General features: G+C 43.0%; 1 protein-coding gene across 1 annotated transcript in view; it reads right to left on the reverse strand.

Moving 5' to 3' along the window:
* The window catches only part of LOC139407453 (tensin-3-like), a 61,555-nt gene that overhangs the window by 7,455 nt on the left and 28,964 nt on the right, over positions 1-25,136 (reverse strand). The window contains 8 exon segments of the mRNA XM_071151248.1: positions 671-839; positions 1,056-1,121; positions 1,236-1,313; positions 1,593-1,691; positions 2,053-2,184; positions 2,496-2,582; positions 8,470-8,972; positions 9,359-9,518. Of these exon segments, the coding sequence (XP_071007349.1) occupies positions 671-839; positions 1,056-1,121; positions 1,236-1,313; positions 1,593-1,691; positions 2,053-2,184; positions 2,496-2,582; positions 8,470-8,972; positions 9,359-9,518 (1,294 nt within the window).

A 25,136-nucleotide genomic window follows, 5' to 3' on the forward strand; every position in this document is an offset into this window, starting at 1 on the left:
ATGTGACCAATAACATTTGATTTGAGTTAAAATAACATTATTTTCTTTTGGAATGTAGTGAAGTAAAAGTAGACAAAATTATAAATAGTGAAGTACAGATACCCCCAAAAACGACTTAAGTACTTTACGCCACTTATGATAATGAAGACGGCACAAATGTGCCTTTTTTAATGTACCACCCCAGTGACAGAGCCGTTAGTTCCTTTTAGGTGTCATAAATTAATCATTGCGCCTTATGGTGGGTACAAATATGTACCTTCGTTCAATACATTGCTTTTCTGCAACGTATTGGGAAACCGGAATGTACCTTCAACGTACGTTGAGAACTAGAGTGTGACGATTGTATCTTAATATTCAAAATATTGGGTACAAAAATGGACCCTCGTACTCTTTATCCGCACATGTACCAAAAGGGTAACGAACAATACCATGTGTTATCATTATCTGTACCTCTGAAGGTACATTATCTGTATTTGGGTATATTTGTTCCCCAGGGAACAATACCATACCCTTATTTTGTAGGAGGTTCTTTATTTTATATGTGTGTGCATGCATACGTATGCATGCTCAAGCGTGTGTGTGTGTGTGTGTGTGTGTGTGTGTGTGTGCTCACATGAATGCATGGCATGCCGCGTGCATGTGTGATCATGCAAGTGTGCGTATGACTCACTTCCTCTGATTGTCGGTGAGAGTGATGCCCTGTGTTGAGACTTTGAAATTAACCACAGTGGAGGTTGGAGGAGGGTCCATGGCCAGAGTCAGACTGGCTGCCTTTTGTACAGCCTGGTACCCTGTCAAAGACTCCAGCTCTACTGAGCCCAAGAACCACACACTGCAAGCTAGGGAGAGAGACACACACCAGTTACACATTGTAACACACACACACACACGTTATACACTGTAACACACATACAGACTGGTACCCAGTCAGAGACTGCAGCTCTACTGAGCCAATGAACTACACGGAGAAGCATACATTTTACACAATGAAAGATGACACACACACAAACACACACACAATGTCAGAGAAGAGGAGAGCTGAGACTATAAAGTACCTGCTCCCTGTTTGAGTAGCTCAGCAGCAGAGTTGGTTACTGACTGTGTTGAGGGATCACTTGTCTCTTCCAGAGGGTTTGACAACACAGGAAGAAAAGGGAAGTTTAGTTGGAACTGATATAATTGTATTTATAAAAACACAAGGAAAGACACACACACACACACACACACATTCTTACCTCTTTCGGGGATGATGAGTTTACAGGGCAGGGCCAAAGGGGTAATGGAATGTTGACAGATCAACGCAGTCAGACTTCCTGTGAGGAACAGAATACACTGTCTCAGATGCTTCAATATACCTTTCCATCTAGTCATTGGTCAACCAAAAATATTTTTGGGACCAGATTTTGTGGACCTGTTTAGCTGCACTACTGAGTATGTCCACCAGAGGAATACATTGTATTACTTCACAAAACTGAACATATGCACCCACACAGTACACATATGCATAGAACCCAACACAAAACACCATAAAAGAACAGAACAGAACACGCATACGTAGGCACATAGCACAACACACATGAATATGTCCTCACCAAAGTAGGGTTCATTGGGACAGCCCTTAAGCTGCACCCCTTTCTGTGTGCACTCAATCAGGAAGTGCCTAACCAGTTCATTGGATAGGTCGCCACCCACTATGGAGATAGGAAGTGACATCAGAGAGGATTGGGGAAATGGCAAGTGCCCTAGGTACAGATCGAGGATCAGCTTCCCCTACCCTAATCCTAACCTTAAATATTTGTGGAAAAAAATGCTAAAATGACACAGGATCAGCATCTAGCGGCAACTTCACTCTACACCGCCCTGGACTGACAGAAATATCTCATTAGAAGAAAGTCAGAAGTGACATATAATAGTAAAATGTTATGACATATTCGAATGAGACCATGTTGGAACTTATGGACCTCTCTGAGTCTGCGTCCCAAATGGCACCCTATTCCCATAGGGCTCTGGTCAAATGAAGTGCACTTTATATTTGTGGCCTATCACACCCACCTTTCTTGCTCTGTGTCAGGACAGAGGGAGGGGGTGTGGCCACCTTTATAGCCAATCCGTAGGCTCCGCGGAATGAGTGACTGTCCCTGACGATGAAGGATCCAGGTTCTTTGTCCTTCAGCACACCGATGGCTACAGAGCACCACAGGAGTCAAAAAACAAAGTTTAACACAGTCACAACACCCATGTCATAGTCAGTAGCAACTGTGATGCCCTTTTCAGACTACTGAGACAAACAGAGCCAAGCCAAGCCGAAATGTGCTGCTCTGGCCTGGTTGCACAATGTGTAATGCACATCTAGCATAATGGCTGGAACTGTGCTGGAAAACACAGTGTGAAAAGAAAATATCAAAGGCAACACACACATACACACACACAACCACACACACAAAGAGAGAAAGAGTTCTTGCAGCACCCATCTAATTTCCGGAAACAATATTTACCTTGATCTCTGGAGATGTCAGGCTTGTACCAGAATTTGGAAGTGTCCTGAACAAACTTCACATTGTCCTGCTTACTGGAAAACGGGTCTGCAACACAACACAACACACAGACAGAGACAGTCACTTGGTGTGAAGAGAGAGAAAGAGAGAAATAGAGCACTATAGCATATAAACATATTTTTTGAGACACAGTGAACATTGTGTACGACAGTATGATTGAGTGTGAATTCAGGCATGCCATTGTCTTTTAATGTACGAGTGAGAGCCAACGTATAGCTGTCTATACATGTTTACAACATGGGACAGACATTTTTCACATGCACAAGTACATTGAAATGCTTAACTTGCAAAAAAACAACTACATTTCAGATAAATGTCAGCTACTGTATATACAGGGTCAGTACCAGCACCAAATGTACAATAGGGAGGGATAGTGGAGTATTTGAAGTAGATATGTACATGTAGGCAGTGATTAGGAGAAAGTGACTGGTAGGAAGCTAAATGATAATAATAATAATAATATTAAACAGTATGGCTGCGGCAGAAGTGGTGGGTTGATGTCTGTGTGGTGGTGAATGTGTGATTGCAAATGTAAATGTGTGGGTGTGGGTGTGGGCCAGAGTATCCGTGTATGCGTGATTGGAAGATGTACATGGAAACAGGGCTGAAAAGTGACTGGTAGCAGAAATACTTATGGTTATATAGTAATGGTAATATATCGAGTGAAACAAATCAAAGCACATTTTATTTGTCTCATGCGCCGAATACAACAACCTTCCAGTTAAATATTTACTTACAAGCCCTTAACCAACAATGCAGTTTTAAGAAAATACCTAAAAAAAGGTCAGATAAAAATAACAAATCATTAAAGAGCAGCAGTAAAATAACAATAGCGGGGATATATACAGGGGGTACCGGTACAGAGTCAATGGGCGGGGGCACCGGTGTCAAGGTAATTGAGGAAATATGTACATGCAGGTACAGTTATTAAAGTGACTGTGCATAGATAATAACATAGAGTAGCAGCAGCGTAGAAGTGTGTGTGTGTGTGGTGGGGGGGGGGGGGGGGGGGATGCAAATAGTCTGGGTAGCCATTTGATTAGATGTTCAGGAGTCTTATGGCTTGGGGGTAGAAGCTGTTTAGAAGCCTCTTCCACCTAGACTTGGCACTCCGGTACTGCTTGCCATGTGGTAGCAGAGAGAACACTCTATGACTAGGGTGGCTGAAGTCTTTGACAATTTTTAGGGCAGTTGCCATACCGAGCAGTTGCCATACCAGACAGTGATGCAACTCGTCAGGATGCTCTCAATGTTGCAGCTGTAAAACCTTTTGAGGATCTGAGGACCCATGCCAAATCTTTTCAGTCTCCTGAGGGGGAATAGGTTTTGTTGTGCCCTCTTCACAACTGTCTTGGTGTGCTTGGACCATGTTAGTTTGTTGGTGATGTGGACGCCAAGGAACTTGAAGCTGTCAACCTGCTCAGTCCTCCTTTTCCTGTAGTCCACAATCATCTCCTTTGTCTTGATCACATTGAGGGAGAGGTTGTTGTCCTTGCACCACACAGTCAGGTCTCTGACCTCCTCTCTATAGGCTGTCTCATCATTGTTGGTGATCAGGCCTACCACTGTTGTGTCATCAACACATGATGGTGTTGAAGTCGTGCCTGGCCGTGCAGTCATGAGTGAACAGGGAGTACAGGATAGTACTGAGCACGCACACCTGCGGGGTCCCCGTGTTGAGGATCAGCGTGGCGAATGTGTTGTTACCTACCCTTACCACCTGGGGGCGGCACGTCAGGAAGTCCAGGAGCCAGTTGCAGAGGGAGGTGTTTAGTCCCAGGGTCCTTAGCTTAGTGATGAGCTTTGAGGGCACTATGGTGTTGAATGCTGAACTGTAGTCAATTAATAGCATTCTCATATAGATGAGTACCAGTCAAAAGTTTGGACACACCTACTCATTCCAGGGTTTTTATTTATTTTTACTATTTTCCACATTGTAAAAAACATAGTTTAGACATAAGAACTATGAGTAAACATGTGGAATCATGTAGTAACCAAAAAGGTGTTAAACAAATCAAAATATATTCTTCAAATCAGCCACCCTTTGCCTTGATGACAGCTTTGCACACTCTTGTCATTCTCTAAACCAGCTTCACCTAGAATGCTTTTCCAACAGTCTTGAAGGAGTTTCCACATATGCTGAGCACTTATTGGCTGCCTTTCCTTCACTCTGTAGTCCAGCTCATCCCAAACCATCTCAAACCATCTCATCTCAGCTGTGACCAAATATCTCACGGCCATTTTAGGCATGTTGACGCTCTTCTTGTTCTAGTCTGTCTGCATGCTCATCTGGTCTTTCCCTGTGCTCCACCTCTAATTTCTGTTGTTCCGATTTTGCCATTAGTTCTATCTCCCTCAGTTGCAAGTCTATGGGAATTGACCTACTACCCACAGGACCCTTTTCACCAACATCCCTCTACGTAAGGATTTCCTCCTCCAGCAGAGCAGCACCGATCAACTCTTTGACTGCTGATTTTGGATGGCCAGACACCACCTTGATGTCATAATGCTTTGCAGTGACGAGCAGATTCGCCTTTGTACATTTATCTCCCATGTAGGATTTTCCACAAATGTTTCCAACTTAAGGCCCATGGCTTTTTTTATTACCCTGTGTGTTTATGAAACTTTAAAAAATATTTCCACCAATCAGTGACGGAAACTCTACCCAAAAGTGTTATCTGAACACTCAAATATCTGGGCACAGCAAAGCTTCAGAGTAGGTGATTAGAGCAACTACCATACTCATGGGACACTAGATCCCGGACGAACCCCCATTTTGTTACGTTTCCACAAGACAAACTCAAAAAGTCACTCACAACAAAAGGAACTAACAAAGAAAATCACTGACAACCAAACAAAACAGAAAGGGGTTCAAAAGGGGTTCTGAAAAGCACCCATGTGGGTGCCCACTGAAAGTTGGAAAAGCCACTAGTAAGGGGTTCTAAAAGACACCCACCATGGATGCCCACTAGGTTTGCCTCCAAAAAGACAAACTAAAAGAAAAACCCACAACAACTTAGGATAGGGAGTTAAAAGATGGAGCCAAACAAACAGGGGAAACACCAAAACACAAACAGGTTGAGCTCGAAATCGCACCACAGATAAGGTGAAGTGTAGCTCTCCCCAACATCTCTCAAGCTCCACTGGAGCACTGGGCCAGCCACGCCTAAATAGCACCTGGGTCAACACAGGTCAAACACCTTCCCAGTAATGAGTTGGCAACCAGCACACGTGTAACACACACGGACTGACGAGGTGACACCAATCAGTGCACCCTACGTGTTAACAAGCTATACGTGCTAAAGTCCATCCTCAAAACATAAATGGAAAACCAAAGCCAGTAACAGAGGACGGATGATTTTTACGCGCTACACTTTTCAGCACTCGGCGGTCCCGGTCTGTGATCTTATGTGGCCTACCACTTCTCTGGTGAGGCGTGGTGCAACTAGACGTTTCCACTTCACAATAACAGCCCTTACAGTTGCCTGGGGCAGCTCCAGTAGGGCAGAAATTTTACTGACTGACTTGTTGGAAAGGTGGCATCCTATGACGGTGCCACATTGAAAGTCACCGAGCTCTCCAGAAAGGCAATTCTTCAGCCAATGTTTGTCTATGGAGATTGCATGCCTGTGTGCTCGATTTTATACACCTGTCAGCAACTGAAATAGCTGAATCCACTAATTTGAAGTGGTGTCCACATACTTTTGTATATATAGTGTACATGTAAATAGGAGTAATAGCAGGAGAAATAAATAGATACTAATGATAATGGCAATCAATAATTAATTAACAGCAGCGTAGTGATAGTAATACATCTAATCAATAATCATTTTAGAAGCAGTGTAGTTGTGAGGTCGTGTGTGCCGTTGGGTGTAAGAGTATGGCTTCAATAATGAGTGTGTGAGTGAGCATGTGGTGCCTGGAGAAGTGGGTATACTCAAATTTTGCCAAAATGTTTCCAAATGGCCCTCCCAGCTAAGGAAAGGCACCCCGTGTGAAAGATTCTATGAGAAACAGTGACACACTCAATGACCTAAATAATAAAATCCCAAATTGGTCTTTCACATTCAGGCTACCTAAGTTGTACTGTGCAGTAGGCTAATAGTAGGGCTACAAATGTTTTCAGGTTTTCGTCCAAAACAATGCTTAATCCACATCAGGAGACCACTTTTGAGGTCTGGAAAAATCTAAGAAATGTAGGTTTTTGAGAGTAGTTACCCTTTAATTCAAGTGTGCAGGCTGTTAGCACTATTGTCTGATTAACAGTGTTTCTGTTGCACATGAGATGGAGTTTACATTGGAATGGGCACTGGATTGACACCATTGCTCATGATATCATTCTGACAGGTAGGTATATACCTAACAGGTGGCTATATATACTTAGCTATTTAACATTTAATAGAGAAGGTTTTTGGGAAAGCATTTCCGTCTACCTAAAGACAGTTAAGCCTATAATTAGTGTTGCTATATTTTTCCTGTTCCTTAATAGTTTGAATCCTTCATTTTTTGAGGCATGTCTTACCTTGTTTCAAAGTAGCCTATTGACAAATTCCGACCTTTTGTTTGGGCAATTATTTTTTATAAAGACTAACTCTTATGCATTCTCCTGTTCTATCGGTTTTCTTTCAGCTTTCTTTCATTGTCTAGCAGCCGAAGGCTTTATCCTAATCATATTAGCAACCCATGATAGTTGTTGCATCTTTAAATCCCCCCTTTTTCGAACTGATATTTCCATCTCTGTCCACCAAACCGCTCCCATGTGCGGTGTGCATTTTAGAAGAGTGGTTTCCCGCAAATGGCATGTTGCAACATTCACACATAGGCGTACTGCCGTGTGTATTTTGCTGTGCCTAAAATGTGAAGAAATAATAGTTGATCTGCATTTTAATATAAACATTCCTATCTGTTCCATCAGCCCTATTAATTGATACGGCATATAACTCCAAAGCACTACTTTGATAAGTATCAATCGGGATTAAGAAGAGAGTATAAGCAATGTCCACCACACCACTGTGTGTGTAAGTAAGACAGTGAAGGTGTATATGTCTGAGTGGGTGGAGTCCTGTGGATGGGCATAGAGTCAGTGTGGGTAGTCTGTGGGAGAAGGAGAGCAGTAGTTGTTAGCCATTTAACAGTCTTATAGCCAGGGGATAGAAGCTGTATAGGAGTCTGTTGGTCTGAGCCTTGATGCACTGGTACCGCCTGCTGGACAGCAGCATGGCTGTAGTCTTTTGCAATTTTTCTGTCCCTTCTCAGACACTGCCTGGCATGTACATCCTGGATTGACAGAGCTCACCCCGAGTAATGTGCTGGGCCGTCCATAATATCACCCTCTGTAGGGCCTTTTGTTCAAGGGCGGTGCAGTTGCCATGCCAGACGGTGATACAGCCAGTCAGGATGCTCTCAATGCTGCAGCTATAAGTTCCTAAGGATCTGAGGGGCTATGCCAAACCATGCCTACTTCACAACTGTTGTGGTGTGAGAGTACCATGTTAAGTCCTTAGTGATGTGGACACCAAGGAACTTGAATCTCTGGACCGTCTCCACTATGGCCCAATCGATGTGGATGGGGGTGTGCACCCGCCCTTGTTTTCTGTAGTCAGCTCCTTGGTCTTGCTGAAGTTGAGGGAGAGACTGTAGACTGTCTCATAGTCAGTCGTTGGTGAGGTTGAAGAGGGCAGTGTGGAGTGGAATAGAGAATGCGTCATCTGTGGATCTGTTGGGGAGGTATGCAAATTGGAGTGGGTCGAAGATGTCTGGGAGGATGGAATTGATGTGTGCGATGACCAGCCTTTCAAAGCACTTCATTATTACAGGTCGGTAGTAATCGTAGCAGGATGCCTTAGAGTTTTTTGGGAACAGGAATGATGGTGTGTGTGTGTCTGCCTGTGTGTGTATCTGCATGCATGTGTACCTGATACAGGCAAAGGGGCTCCACCACCACCAGGGCTGAGTCCTCTGAAAGGGGCTGGGGTCATGGCTGAGGGGAAGGGGATGCTGAGACTACTACCACTGTGGGGGCTGGATAATCCACTGAGAGAGGGGGAGCGGGACCCAGCCAGCCCTGGTACCCTCTTCTCAGGCAGCACGGGTGGCAGTCCTGTCAGTCCATCCTCTCCAAGCCCCAGGCCTAGATCCAGGCCCCCCAGCCCCTCCACAGCTTCCAACAGGCTGTCCTCCAGACCAAGATGTCCATTCCCCAGCAGCAGAGAGACTATATCCCCCTGGCTTTGGGCATCCTGGTTCCTCTCACACCGGCTCTGGCCCCCAGACCACTCCAGGTCCCTCTGGGCCCCCAGGGGAGATCTGTGTGCATTGAGGAGGCTGAGGGGAGAAAGAGAGGAAGAGGAAGGGGGGAGGAATGGGGAGGACAGGGACATAGGAGTCCTGTCCAGCCACACTGGAGGTGGGGTTTGGCTGAGGAGAGAGAGAGAGAAGGGGATGATCAAGTATAAGCACAAATGTGTAAGGACAGCAGCTGGGAGACGAGAAGCAAGTACTGGGAGTGAAAATTGAATGCATAAACAGACATGAAACAAACAAGGACAGCGTCTGAACAAGGGACAACAATAATGCTGACACAGGGAACAAACTGAGGAACAGACAGATATAGAAGGGGCAATCAACAAAGTGACCAGGTGAGTCCAATGAAGCGCTGATGTGCGTAATGATGTTGACAGGTGTGCGTAATGATGGACAGCCGGGCATCCTCGAGCGCCAGAGAGGGGGAGCGGGAGCAGGCGTGACAAAATGTAGCTACAGTTAACACACAAAAACATTGCAGTGTGAAAGAAAGACAGTACCTGTTTGTGTGTGGGAGGGTGCTCCTTGACGGTACAGAGTGCATGGATCCGAACATTCTCTGACAGGTGGCGGGAGTGAAGGACACTTCCGAGCAGAAAAGCTCTCCATTTGACGAGGCTGGAGTTTGGTTCATACTACCGTCCAGGAAACTTCGGGAATCTGCAAGAAAATAAAAACAACAGCATCCCTTTAAGACTGTGGCATGGCTTCCCTTTTAACATTACAGATAGGTGCATACTAGTCTACGAGAGAGCTCATCTCTTATCTTTGAGACTCTGAATAGCTGCCCATGCTAAAACATGCTTTGGATCAAATGCGCCCTCTATCCAACTCTATGGTGCATTTGAGTGCAGTATGTGACTGGAGGTTTGTATGAAGGTCATCCTTTAACATAATCTGTTCAGTTCCCCACTTCCAAAATACGTTTGCTTCTAATTTATCTTACTGTAGCAAGTCTCAGATTAACAGTCCCTGAGATATTTTCTTACACACTGCTCTTTGTGAGTTCTCACCAAATCCTCTGTATTGGCTCTGTACTCCAGCCATATGTTCTGTCAAGAGAGAGAGAGCAACAGACATGCTCAGCATGAGCTCCTGATTTATCTGTTTTTTGTTTTTAAAATGAGATGAACATCTCCAATCTAAAAATAATTCAAGACAAGACATGATGAACAACTCTATTAATTCTGAATATATTTTTTAAAACTTTGCGCCTCAAATTAAGTCGTTTTTACTCTCCTTAACTAGCTACACAACAAAAACATAGCCAGCAAGCAAAAAATTGAGCTAGAACAAACCTAGCAAGTGCAGCTAACACAACTACATCAAACGACCAAACTGAGTGAATAAACCAAAAAGCAACATGGACTCTAACCTTAAACATATATTTTTTTGTGTGTGTAAAGATTTTTCACTATTTAAGATTTTTTAAGCTAAATTAGAGTAAGCTAGCAACATAAGCAGACAAACAAAAATGGTTGCCATGGCAACGGGGCAGCAGAACAGGGCAGCAGAGCCCACAGGCACCATGTGTTCCCTCAGCGCTGAGTCCATTCTCTACCCTCCAGAGACCAAAAAATGACACAAGGAAAGCTTTTCAACAGAAACTACTAAAGGGGAGGCCAGAAACCCTTTTCACAGACCTGTACAAAAATGGTGATGTGAGTAATTTCATCTCTCTCACTGACCAGCCAAATGTATGGCGCTCAGCAGTCTGCTCTCACTATGGGTGAAAGTAAAAGAGACCGACAACCCTGACAGCACCATGATAACAATCAACCTGACTGGGACTGTCATGGTGCAAGCTAACCTATTTCATTTAAAGACTGAACATTTGATGTCATTCTCCAAAGATCCTACAAACAAGCCCCTTCAGGCAGGAGAAGCAGTGTGAGTAATGAAGAAAAAATGTATCCATCATAAAGACCTCCTTGTATCCACTACAGCCCCCTCCCACTCTCCCCACCTCTCTCTCTCTGTCTCTCTTGAGCTCTCTCTCTTTATTCCTTCTCTCCTTTTCTTTCATCCCATCTCACTCTCCCTCTTCTCCATTGACTTTATGTTGAGGAATTTAGGCTGAATTAAACCCTCTCTTGTCATCTCCATTATTAGATCACTTACTTACACAAACACACACACACACACACAGGTCAAAAGTAGTGCATTATATAGGGAATAGGATGGCATTTGGGATGCAAACTTTCTATATGTTAATGGTGACCTTACTCTACACTTTCAATGTAAACTAAAAGCTGGTGCCAATCTGGCCTGGGGAGGTGAGAGAATGCATGTACAGTTGAAGTCGGAAGTTTACATGCACCTTAGCCAAACACATTTAAACTCAGTTTTTCACAATTCCTGACATTTAATCCAAGTAAAAATTACCTGTCGTAGGTCAGTTACGATCACCACTTTATTTTAAGAATGTGAAATGTCAGAATAATAGCAGAGAGAATTATTAATTTCAGCTTTTATTTCTTTCATCACATTCCCAGTGGGTCAGAAGTTTAGATACACTCAATTAGTATTTGTTAGCATTGCCTTTAAATGGTTTAACTTGGGTCAAACGTTTCAGTTAGCCTTCCACAAGCTTTCCACAATAAGTTGGCAGAATTGTCCCATTCCTCCTGACAGAGCTGGTGTAACTGAGTCAGGTTTGTACATGCTTATTTCAGTTCTGCCCACAAATGTTCTATAAGATTGAGGTCAGGGCTTTGTGATGGCCACTCCAATACCTTGACTTTGTTGTCCTTAGGCCATTTTGTCACAACTTTGGAAGTATGCTTGGGGTCATTGTTCGTTTGGAAGACCCATTGGCAACCAAGCTTTAACTTCCTGACTGATGTCTTGAGATGTTGCTTCAATATATCCACATAATTTTCCCTCCTCATGATGCCATCCATTTTGTGAAGTGCACCAGTCCCTCCTGTAGCAAAGCACCCCCACAGCATGATGCTGCTACCCCTGTGCTTCACAGTTGGGGTGGTGTTCTTAGGCTTGCAAGCCTCCCCCTTTTTCCTCCAAACATAACAATGGTCATTATGACCAAACAGTTCTATTTTTGTTTCATCAGACCAGAGGGCATTTCTCCAAAAAGTACGATCTTTGTCCCCATGTGCAGTTTCAAACCGTAGTCCGGCTTTTTTATGGTGGTTTTGGAGCAGTGGCTTCTTCCTTGCTGTGGCCTTTCAAGTTATGTCGATATAGGACTCGTTTTACTGTGGATATAGATACTTTTGTACCTGTTTCGTCCAGCATCTTCACAAGGTCCTTTGCTGCTGTTCTGAGACTGATTTGCACTTTTCGCACCAAAGTACGTTCATCTCTAGGAGACAGAACGCGTCTCTTTACTGAGCGGTCTGACGGCTGCGTGGTCCCATGGTGTTTATACTTGTGTACTATTGTTTGTACAGATGAACGTGATACATTCAGGCATTTGGAAATTGCTCCCAAGGATGAACCAGACTTGGCTGATTTCTTTTGATTTCACCATGATGTCAAGCAATGATGCACTAAGTTTGAAGGTATTTCTTGAAATACATCCACAGGTACACCTCCAATTGACTCGAATTATGTCAATTAGCCTATCAGAAGCTTCTATAGCCGTGATATAATTTTCTGGAATTTTCCAAGCCGTTTAAAGGCACAGTCAACTTAGTGTATGTTAACTTCTGACCTACTGGAATAGTGTGATACAGTGAATTATAAGTGAAATAATCTGTCTGTAAACAATTGTTGGAAAAATGACTTGTGTCAAGAAATTTGTGAAGTGGTTGAAAAACAACTTTTAAGGACTACAACCTAAGTGTATGTAAACCTCCGACTTCAACTGTATGTCGATGGGTGCGTGTTTATGTGTGCGTCCCACTTATTCCTAGGATGGTTAACATGTTAAAGGAGAACTCCTTTTGAGATAAGCAAAACTGATGATGCAACCTAATATCACATCCATCCATCTCTCTACCTTTATCCCCTCTTTCTGTCTGGAGTATTGGGGAAGGAGCCACTGCCGCTACCACACTGTCCAACCAAATTGCATTAATTAAGGAACAAATTGAAGTGAAAAGGAATTACAACAACTCTTGGAGGGCAGTGGAAGTTGATAAAAGTGCTTCTTTATTGTTAAAAGTAAGAGCAACACGTTTCGGCCCTTAGACTTGTGTAGACCGTTGACCCCGTGCTGATCCCTCTGAGATTGAAGAGGATCAGACACAGGCCTTAAACTTTAGAGGTTAATGGTCAACAGTCAAGAGGAGCTGATGTCACTGCCATTCTCGAATTACAGCAATTACACGTTCCATGATGCAGTCACACACACGAGGACACACACAAACAGCCACACACACACACAGGCACATACACACACACACACTAGATCTGGGCGGCAATGTTTTTTTTATGCTGGTCTGCCTCTAATGACTCGATCTCGGTCTTCAAAGTTTGAATCTGATCCATGTGCATCTTCATCAGATGAGCAGAATGGTACCACCCTGAGCCCCATCGATTACAGTGGTCTGTGATAGAAATGGTAGATCAATTAAGAATTAAAAGTGACTCCAACACACATATGCTGCATACACATTTTAAGAATCTAGCAAAACTAACCGCTTTCTTGGCAACCATGCGTTTTTTACGGTGCGGCCCGTTGTCCAGCCCTTTCTCCACTGATCTCCACGGATGGTTGTCGGCATGGTTGTATGCTCTGCAAAAACACATTCACGTTTTTAGTAAACAATAATTTGTATTGTGTATTTATATTTAACTTTTTATTTAATTATCAATTTTATTACACAGTATGCCTACATATTGATAGGCTATATAAACATTTTTTTAAAGAAAATGCACTGAAACCAAAATACCTTTAGTTTTGGTGATCAGCTCTGCCTCATTGTAAAGTCCTCTCGTGGTTACGGTCCTAACCCTAGAACAGGTAGCGCCATAGAAAGAAGCTGGCTTGATGAAAACGATGTCCATTTCGTCTGTCCTCTTTTTTTTTTTTTTTTAGATAAACAGCTCGTTTTTGAATGGTAACTGTGTTAAGGGTGGAGTTTGTGGTGGGGTGAGTACTGGACAGGTGTGACTTTCAGCTTACAATAGGCCGTAAGTATACAGCATATCGCCGATTGTCTTCACTTTGATTATGCTGCTAATCAGGCTAAAAGTGTTTGAAAACCTGTTTTCAAAATGCCACCAGCTTTTAAAAAAATGCCACCAGTAAGTAAAAACACAGCATATTGTTTACATCTTATTTACATTCTTTATTGTAACCACAATGTCACATAATTTGTATCTACCTTTCAAATTATGTTTATAAATGTGTGCTTTTCATTTATTTTTGACTGACGCTTTTAGTGAGAGGTCTAGTGCTTTAATATTTAATAATATCTGTCCTCCGAATTAATATCAAAGAGACATTTTTCACGCCATTATTAATTGCATTGTTTTAGTTTGAACATGCAAACTGGCACTAACAGCGGGAACGTTTCCCTAGTCAGCGCCATTATTAGTGCAATGCCCCTTAAAGTGTTGCTCTGTGCTACCCAGTGGGGTGGGGTAGCACCCCCCCCCCCCCTTCCTCCTCCTCCATTCCCCATGGGCTAGGTCCATCTTCTGTGCGCGGCTCTGCCTTGCCCTCATGTCTTGAACCTCGTGCGCCCACCACTATTTCAGTGGATACAGCTGGAGAACTGCAAAGGAAATCCCATTGTGCGCCACACGGGAGCCATGACCAGTATGACCAATATATATTGTCCTGCTAATAACAGGGTTAAAAATATGTCTGTGAGAATATCCAAGGGGCTTTTATATAATTCTAAATTAATAATAATAATAATAGCATTGTTTAAAAAATAACAATACATTTTGGAGAATATTTTGTTTTCAAATAACGTAAAATGAGCAAGAAAAGGCCATTCTTGAACATGGGGTGAGACATAGTTACTAATTTGTAAATACAGCCAGTTTGTTATTTTGAATGATTTATTTATCTTTTTAAAGGGAGAGAAACCAAAAACCTACAATCATCTCTTGGGTCTCCCAGTTGAGGCCGGCACAGGTATTGAACCAGAATCTGTAGTGACACAGTATGCACTGTGATGCAGTGTCTTAGACCGCTGCGCCACTGAGGCAGTACTACAGTAAGAGCAAAAACATTTCCACACTCTAAGCGTGGTCTAAGTTTCTCTTAGAATAAAAACCTTAGTGTAACAGTTGAGTAAATAATACTGAAGTCGTGAACAATTATCAATTTCTATTTAGGTTTATGTCTCCCATTCATTGTCAGTTAGAGACACAGTAGTGCCTTGGGACCCAAAAGCATAATCAGTGCTCTAACTCCCTCTTGCCCTGGTCTGGAGCAGTGAAGTGGTGACGCAGGGTGCAGTACTAAACCACAAACTACCTCTAAGTGCCGCAGCACAATCACTAAACTTTTAGTGGAGCAACCACTGTATTTCCCTTTTTCTTTGCTGTTACAGACAAACTAGGACCTCTGACTTTATCAGAAACTTGCCCATACTGGTATAAAAAGTTATCAACATAATACCAACCAACCGCTTTTGACCTTGTGGGGTTTATTTATTTAATGCATTATACTGCCATTGTGCTACGGTAACGCACAAATAATAAAGATGGTACCATATGATCATTTTTGGTACCATTTAGCATGATTGTACTTTAACATGGTAGAATGTATACTGGAGGTTGACGCAATGGTATTTCCATGATCCACATCTATACCACTGTATAAGTGAAAGTACTCTAGTAGTACCATGGTATAAATGTAATTATAAACTGTGTGTTTTGAGCCCTATATGCTGGTTGGCTGACAGCCGTGGTATACCACTGATATGACAAAACATTTATTTTTACTGCTCTAATTATGTTGGTAACCAGTTTATAATAGCAATAAGACACCTGTATATGGCCAATATACCATGGCTAATATACCATGGCTAATGTCACGCCCTGACCATAGTTTGCTTTGTATGTTTCTATGTTTTGTTTGGTCAGGGTGTGATCTGAGTGGGCATTCTATGTTGGATGTCTAGTTTGTCTGTTTCTGTGTTTGGCCTGATATGGTTCTCAATCAGAGGCAGGTGTTAGTCGTTGTCTCTGATTGGGAACCATATTTAGGTAGCCTGTTTTGTCATTGTGGGTTGTGGGTGATTGTCTATGTTAGTTGCTTATGTCAGCACAGTTCTTACTATAGCGTCACGGTCGTTATTCGTTTATTGTTTTGTACAGTTTACTTCGTGTTTTTTCGTCATCTATTAAAATGATGCATTCACACCACGCTGCGCTTTGGTCCGCTTCTTACAAAGATCGTGACAGCTAAGGGCTGTATCCAGCAACACCGCATTGCGTCATGCGTAAGAACAGCCCTTAGACGGGGTATATTGGTTATATACAGTACCACACTCCCTCATGTCCTATTGCTTAATTATAAACTGGGTGGTTCCAGCCCAGAATACTGATTGACTGACAGCCGTGGTATATGAGACCGTATACCATGGGTATGACAAAACATTTGCTTTTACTGCTCTAGTTTCTAATAGCAATAAAGCACCTCAGGGGTTTGTGGTACATAGCCAATATACCACGGCTAATGGCTGTATCCAGGCACTCCGCGATGTGTCGTGCATAAGAACAGCCCTTAGCCATGGTATATTGGCCATAGTCCAACCCCCCTCGGGCCTTATTGCTTAAGTAACATAGTAGTACCATGGTACATTTTGTAAGGGCTGTGTCACTCTCTCACACTCACAGTAACCAACACACACAGCCCAGCACGTGCTAGAGCGTCACCTCGCTCTACCTCTACCTCACACTTTATCAGCTACAGTTAATAAAGTAGCTTTAAAAAATTAAGTAGCGGTTCCAAATGTTTGGTATACTCAGCGTATGTTCTTGGCAACAAATAAATATCTGGTGGCACTGCTGAGACATTAATGAGCTCCAGACCAAACGGTTGAATGTTCAAATCCCAAGAGCATTTATGCACACTCAATCAAGTACCCCCTGAGCACTGCTACTTTTTCGTTGGTGTTGTCAGATAATCGTAGAATTATTGACTTAATTCTGAGCCACGTTTAGCAGTGGATAAATGTATTCTTGCCAATAACTACATTTGACGTGTGAAACCACTTGTTTTTGGAACACTTCACATGACATTTCAGAAGTGAAAAACGTGTATTTGGAACACTTCAAATCAAATCAAATTTCACATGTGAAAACATTTGTGTTTTTGCTAAATGCTTTAGTCACTCGAAAGGCTATTTTACATGGGAATCAGAATGATTGTTCGGGACCTTTAAAACCACCATGCCATTTTATTACTTTACATATAATGGTTTGGGATGGTTTAGGACTATCTGGGATCATCACATGACATCCTGATGACTGTAAATCTGAGACAGTTTACTAACCAATATCCTTCCAGTAATGCATTGTAAATTCAGCATGTTGCTGTAGTTAGGTGTTCAAGTAATAAGCTGTAAATGTGTGTTATAGTAAAGGTCCTGAAACTCTACGGTAATTTACTGGCTTCTGTGCTGCCAGTAATTTACAGGAATTTTTTTACAATGTAGCTAGCCAGTTGTTAGCTACCACCAGTATATAGTTATAGCGCTGACGTAATCCACTGAAAACTTCTGATGGCGCATGAAGCCGGAAGCATTTGAATTTGAAGCACGCGATATTGGTGAATGGGGGCTGAGTGGCACCAAAAAATTGCTAAAGATTATGGTGAAAGTGGCCGTAACTAGCAAAGGATTACGGTCAATGTAGTCACTTTCATCCTTGCTGAGAGTCAACAGGGAACCTCCGATCCTAGCCTGCTGGACAGACAAACGACCAATGTAGTAGTCAGAATAGATCACTATTTAATTACATGTATTTATTTGTAGCAAACTTTAAAATAATTCACTGTGGGGATTGAACTTGATCAAAATAAATATCCCAAAATATTGTCGTACATAGGCTTTCTAGGGCAGACCAGAGCTTTTTCCAGCCGAGCTTGTGACTTCAATCTCCAGACCAGACACTGGGGGCCTGCACCAAACCAGACGAAAGCGGAAACATTCAGGTATCTTTGCCTTAGATGAATAATGGAAACCACAAATTACAGTGCCTTGCGAAAGTATTCGGCCCCCTTGAACTTTGAAAAGAACTGAAAACTGCTGTTCACAAATGCTCTCCATCCAACCTCACTGAGCTCGAGCTGTTTTGCAAGGAGGAATGGGAAAAAATGTCAGTCTCTCGATGTGCAAAACTGATAGAGACATACCCCAAGCGACTTACAGCTGTAATCGCAGCAAAAGTTGGCGCTACAAAGTATTAACTTAAGAAGGCTGAATAATTTTGCACGCCCAATTTTTCAGTTTTTGATTTGTTAAAAAAGTTTGAAATATCCAATAAATGTCGTTCCACTTCATGATTGTGTCCCACTTGTTGTTGATTCTTCACAAAAAATACAGTTTTATATCTTTATGTTTGAAGCCTGAAATGTGGCAAAAGGTCGCAAAGTTCAAGGGGGACGAATACTTTCGCAAGGCACTGTATATTTGCTGACACGGTGCAGTCAAATTTTGGAACAACTAGACTACCTAGCAATGTAAACCTCTCCCTTCCATGAACCCACCGTCTGTGATATTGGTTACAAGGCGATACTTATTTAAATTAGGTAAAATAATAAGATGTTACCATTGGTGTATTCAAATCAAGTTTTTTTTAGGGACTACTTAGCCCAGGACTAGTTTTAATCTCTGTCTGGGAAACTGTTCGTCTGTTCCTCTCCTCTTTTCTCTTCTCTTAGTATTTTACTCTCCTTTTTCCCCTGGCGTGTTTTCCTCCTCTCTCTCTGCTGTCTGTCCCTGACAGTCTGACACACAGAAGACAAAGACTCCTCAGTTAGGACAGAACCATGTAGTACCACTTCTAGATGGCAACGAACCATGGGCATGATTCTTGCCGAACCCCAAACACACACACACACACACACACACGCATGTATGTATACACATTCCTGCACGCATACACACATATTCAGGCAAGCCTACATACACTAAAAAGCAAGCAAACATTCACACATACCTCTCTCTCTCCCTCTCTCAAACATACATTCACACTATGCAGGAACGAAGGCACTAGCATCCACAAAACTCCCTATTGACCACAGGAATGTGCTCTCGCTCGCTCCCCTACACACACACACACACACACACACACACACTTAGAGGCCCAGTCTGACAGCTATACACTGGATCACACAGAGACACAGAGAGAGACCTCACTTGCACACACAATCTCATTATTCTCATCCTATCTGGAAGTTATTCATCAAAATTAATAGTGCACAATACCCCCATTAACACCTCCTCCCCCATTGTTCCTCTCAGGACCTCTCAGGGGCTAGCTAGACTCTAAAGCATTCACCTGCACAGAAGACAAACTAGCAGGCTCGTCCCTTTAAATCAACTTCACCTATCCTCTTCTCTGTTGTGTTTTAAATCAGCTTCCCCTGTCCCCCTCTGTTTTATTTGGCCTGAAAGCTTTCCCTACTCACTGGAATTTGAGAAACCAGAGAGAGTTATGGGCAGATTGAAGAGTAGAGTAGATAATAACACTAACGCAAACAGGAGAGAGTAACACACAGAGAGGGAGCGAGAGAGAGGGAGAGTAACAGAGAGATAGAGTAACAGAGAGGGAGCGAGAGAGAGAGTAACAGAGAGAGGGAGCGAGAGAGAGAGTAACAGAGAGAGGGAGCGAGAGAGAGAGTAACAGAGAGAGGGAGCGAGAGAGAGAGTAACAGAAAGAGGGAGAGAGAGAGAGAGAGAGAGTAACAGAGAGAGGGAGCGAGAGAGAGAGAGAGTAACAGAGAGAGGGAGCGAGAGAGAGAGTAACAGAGAGGGAACGAGAGAGAGAGAGTAACAGAGAGAGGGAGCGAGAGAGAGAGTAACAGAGAGAGGGAGCGAGAGAGAGAGTAACAGAGAGAGGGAGCGAGAGAGAGTAACAGAGAGGGAGTGAGAGAGAAGGAAAAAAAGAGAGAGGGAGAAGGCAGCGAGAGAGAGAAAGGCCAACCACACAAGAAACATTCCAGAAGCCATGTGTAAATACCAGGGGTCTGCAAGAGAGAGGGGGAGAGAAGGGTGCTCTCACAGAACCTCAGAATGGAGGGAGATAACACAATATAAGCACAGAGAGAAGGAACGGGAAAAGAAAGACAGAAAAAGAGAGAATAAAAACAGAAAAACTACAGAAACCAAAAGACAGAAAAAGACAGCGCAGATAAACACATATTTACAACAACATTTACTGGCACACACACACACGAGATATACTGTTAGCACTGAGGTGGTTTGGCCCAGTAAGTAGGAAGTCTACTGTGTGCAGCTCACCCTGCACTATCAGCTCAAGCATACAATACCAGTCAAAAGTTTGGACACACCTACTCATTCCAGGGTTTTTCTTTATTTGTATGTTCTACATTGTAGAATAATAGTGAAGACCTCAAAACTACGAAATAACACATATGGAATCATGTAGTAATCAAAAAAGTGTTAAACAAACCAATATATTGTATATTTGAGATTCTTCAAAGTAGCCACCCTTTGCCTTGATAACAGCTTTGAACGCTCTTGGCATTCTCTCAACCATCTTCATGAGGTAAGGGAAAGGGGGATACCTAGTAAGTTGTATAACTGAATGCATTCAAATGAAATGTGTATTCCGCGTTTTACCCAACCCCTCTGAATCAGAGAGGTGTGTAGGTATGCCATAATTGGCATCCATGGCATCGGTGCCCGGGGAACAGTGGGTTAACTGCCTTGCTTAGGGGCAGAAGGACAGATTTTTACCTTGTCAGGTTGGGTCAGAGATTCGATCCAGTAAACCTTCGGTTACTGGCACAACGCTCCTACCCGCAAGGCTACCTGCCGCACCAGTTACCTTGAATGCATTTCAATTAACAGGTGTGTCTTGTTAAATTAATTTGTGGAATTTGTTTCCTTCTTAATGCGTTTGAGCCAATCAGTTGTGTTGTGACAAGGTAGGGGTGGTATACAAAAGATAGCCCTATTTGGTGAAAGACCAAGTCTATATTATGGCAAGAGCAGCTCAAATAAGCAAAGAGAAAAAACAGTCCATCATTACTTTAAGACATGAAGGTCATTACTTTAAGACATGAAGGTCAGTCAATCCGGAAAATTTGAAGAACTTTGAAAGTTTTTTTCAAGTGCAGTGGCAACAATCATCAAGCGCTATGATGAAACTGGCTCTCATGAGGATCGCCACAGGAAAGGAAGACCCAGAGTTACCTCTGTGCAGCATATGTTCATTATTTACCAGCTTCAGAAATTGCAGCCCAAATAGATTCTTCACAGAGCTCAAGTAACAGACACATCTCAACATCAACTGTTCAGGAGAATGCTTGAATCAGGCCTCCATGGTCGAATTGCTGCAAAGAAACCACTACGCCCTCTTCCAAGATAGCGTAGCAGTGGGGATGTCTGTTTTGATTGTCTTGTCCCATCCCTTGTGTATATATTGTTTTTCTTTGTATATATTTCGTATGTATATATATAAAAAACATCTCATTTTCCATCTACTGACTGAACATACTCTCCTGCAACCCGCCTTACCCAATGTGGTATGGATCTGCTATTTTTACACTTTTGAACTGGAACCCCCTTCAGCAGCTAGCCAGCTAACTAGCTAGTAGTTAGCTTGGAGCTAGCCTCGAACTAGGCCCATCTCCCAGCTAGCCGAAGAGATTCCATCAAGCAATCCCCGGGCTTCAATTACCTCTTTTGCCAATTGGCCTGGACCCTTTGCTGCCGACACGGAGCCAAGCCGATCCATCACGAATGGTCTACCGACATAACCGTCCGAGGGGGTTTCTGTCCCGAAGCAAGCACCAGTTAACCTGGAGCTAGCCTCGAGCTAGGCACTTCTCCTGGCTAGCCGAAGAATTCTATCAGATAATTCCTGGGCTTTAATACCCCTTCTGCCAATTAGCCTAGAGCTTTTGCCGCCGACAAGGAGCCCCGCCGATCCATCACGACTGGTCTGTCGACGTAACCGGGTGTTTCAACAGACTCTCCCGTTGCGAAGTCCCCCTGAGGCCCATCTGCTAGCCTGCTTCGAGCCCCGGCCTGCTAGCTGTCTTAATTGCCATGCCTCCAGCTCACCTAGCTACTCACTGGACCCTATTATCACTCAGCTACATATGCCTCTCCCTAATGTCAATATGCCTTGTCTATTACTGTTTTGGTTAGTACTTTTTCTCTTATTTCACTGTAGAGCCTCCAGCCCTCATCAATATGCCTAGCCCTTGTGTTCCATTCCCCACACATGCAGTGACCGCACCTGGCTTAAATGGTGCCTCTAGAGACAAAACCTCTCATCATCACTCAACGCCTAGGCTTACCTCCACTGTACTCACATCCTACATACCCTTGTTTGTACATTAAGGATAAGCATATTCTTGATACTGTTTGAAAGGAAACACTTTGAAGTTTGTGTAAATGTGAAATGAATGTAGGAGAAAATGACACATTAGATCTGGTAAAGAAAATACAAAGAAAAACATAAATGTATTTTTTGTTTGTTTGTACCATCATCTTTGAAATGCAAGAGAAATGCCATAATGCATTATTCCAGCCCAGGCACAATTTAGATTCTGGCCACTAGATGGCAGCAGTGTATGTGCAAATTTCTTAGACTGATCCGATGAACCTATGCATATCTTTTCAAAATGTTGTATCAAGACTGCCCAAATGTGCCAAATTGGTTAATTAATACATTCAAGTTCATAATTGTGCACTCTCCTCAAACAATAGCATGGTATTCTTTCACTGTAATAGCTACTGTAAATTGGACAGTGCAGTTAGATTAACAAGAATATAAGCTTTCTGCCCATATACGATATGTCTATGTCCTGGGATTTCTTTTTTGTTACTTACAACGTGATGCTAATCACATTAAACAGGTCAACATTCATAAAGCCGCGGGGCCAGACGGATTACCAGGACATGTGCTCAAAGCATGCATGGACCAACTGGCAAGTGTTATCACAAACATTTTCAACCTCTCCCTGACCAAGTCTGTAATACCTACATGTTTCAAGCAGACCACCACAGTCCCTGTGCCCAAGAAAGCGAAGGTAACCTGACTTAATAACTACCACCCCGTAGTACTCACTTCGGTAGCCATAAAGTGTTTAAAAGTTTGGTCATGACTCACATCAACCCCGTCAACCCGGAAACCCTAGACCCACTTCAATTTGCATACAGCCTCAACAGATGAAGCAATCTCAACTCCACTCCACACTGCCATTTCACACCTGGACAAAAGGAACACCTATTTGAGAACGCAGCTCAGCGTTCACCATCACAGTGCCCACAAAGCTCATCACTAAGCTAAGGACCCAAGGACTAAACACCTCCCTCTGCAACTGGATCCTGGACTTCCAGACAGCCACCCCCAGGTGGTAAGGGTAGGCACCAACACATCTGCAATGCTGATCCTCAACACTGGTTCCCCTCAGGGGTGCATGCTTAGTCCCCTCCTGTACTCAAAGTTCACCCACAACTGCGTGGCCATCACTAAGTTTGGGAGGAGATCAGAGACCTGGCAATGTGGTGCCAGGAAAACAACCTCTCCCTCAATGTGAGCAAGACAGAGGAGCTAATCATGGACTATAGGAAAAGGAAGGCCCGAATAGGCCCCCATTAACATTGAAGTGGAGCGAGTTGAGAGTTTGAAGTTCCTTGGTGTCCACATATCCAACTAAATATCATGGTCCAAACACACCAAGACAGTTGAAAAGAGGGCACAACAGCACCTGCTCCCTCTCAGGAGACTGAAAAGATTTTGCATGGGACCCCAGATCCTCAAAAAGTTATATGACTGCACCACTGAGACCATCCTGACAGGTTGCACCACTGCCTGGTATGGCAACTGCTCGGCATCTGACCGAACGTCGCTACGGAGTTTTTTGCGTTGTTTGTAACTTATTTTGTACGTAATGTTGCTGCTTACACCGTCTCTTATGAGCGAAAAGAGCTTGTGGACATCAGAACAACGACTACTCACCACGAACTGGCAGAAGCTTGTTCCTTTAACGAGTCCGACGTGAAGAAGATACTGCTTTCCCGGGAACAGGCCCAAATCCCCAAAATGTGCGTGAAGAGAGAAAGAGGGTTGAGGTCGGGCTGCCTTCTGAGAATTCGTAGGCGAGCGAGTAAACCCCGACAGCCATCCGTTCTATTGGCCAATGTTCACTCTTTGAATAATTCAATCGATGACTTACAAGCAAGATTAAACTACCAACGGAACATTAAAAACTGTAATAACTTATGTTTTGCTATTGTTATTTTACTGCTGCTATTTAATCATTTGTTACTTTTATTTATTATTCACATTTTAGTTTTTTTTTTTTTTTTAACTGCATTGTTGGTTAAGTGCTTGTAAGTAAGCATTTCACTGAAAGGTCTACACCGGTTGTATTCGGCGCATGTGACAAATACAAATGTATTTGATTTGATTTTTAGTGCGTACTGCCCAGTACATCACTGGGGACAAGCTTCTTGACATCCAAATCAAGTAAAATTGTATTTTATTATATCACATACACATGGTTAGCAGATGTTAATGCGAGTGTAGCGAAATGCTTGTGCTTCTAGTTCCGACAATGCCACAATATCTAACAAGTAATCTAACCAATTCACAACAACTACCTTATTCACAAATGTAAAGGGATGAATAAGTATATGTACATATACATATATGGATGAGTGATGGTCGTGCAGCATAGGCAAGATGCAGTAGATGGTATAGAATACAGTATATACATGTAAGATGAGTAATGTAGGATATGTAATCATTATTAAAGCGCTGATATTTAAAGTGACTAGTGATACCTGTATTAAGTCCATGTATTAAAGTGCCCAGAGATTTGAGTCTGTATGTTGGCAGCAGCCTCTATGTTAGTGATGGCTGTTTAACAGTGATGGCCTTGAGATATGTTTTTCAGTTTCTCTCCACAGGCAGTGGCTAGGGTGGTTCATGTCCTTGATGATCTGTTTGGCCTTTCTATGACATTGGGTGCTGTAGGTGTCCTGGGGGGCAGGCAGTATGCCCCCGGTGATGCGTTGTGCAGACTGCACCACCCTCTGGAGAGCCCTATAGTTGCGGGCGGTGCAGGTACCATACCAGGCAGCGAATCAGCCCAAAAGGATGCTCTCAATTGTGCACCTGTAAAAGTGTATGGGGGTCTTA

This window comes from Oncorhynchus clarkii, chromosome 4 (assembly GCF_045791955.1).
Source record: "Oncorhynchus clarkii lewisi isolate Uvic-CL-2024 chromosome 4, UVic_Ocla_1.0, whole genome shotgun sequence".
In the NCBI taxonomy this organism is placed as follows: Eukaryota; Metazoa; Chordata; class Actinopteri; order Salmoniformes; family Salmonidae; genus Oncorhynchus; species Oncorhynchus clarkii.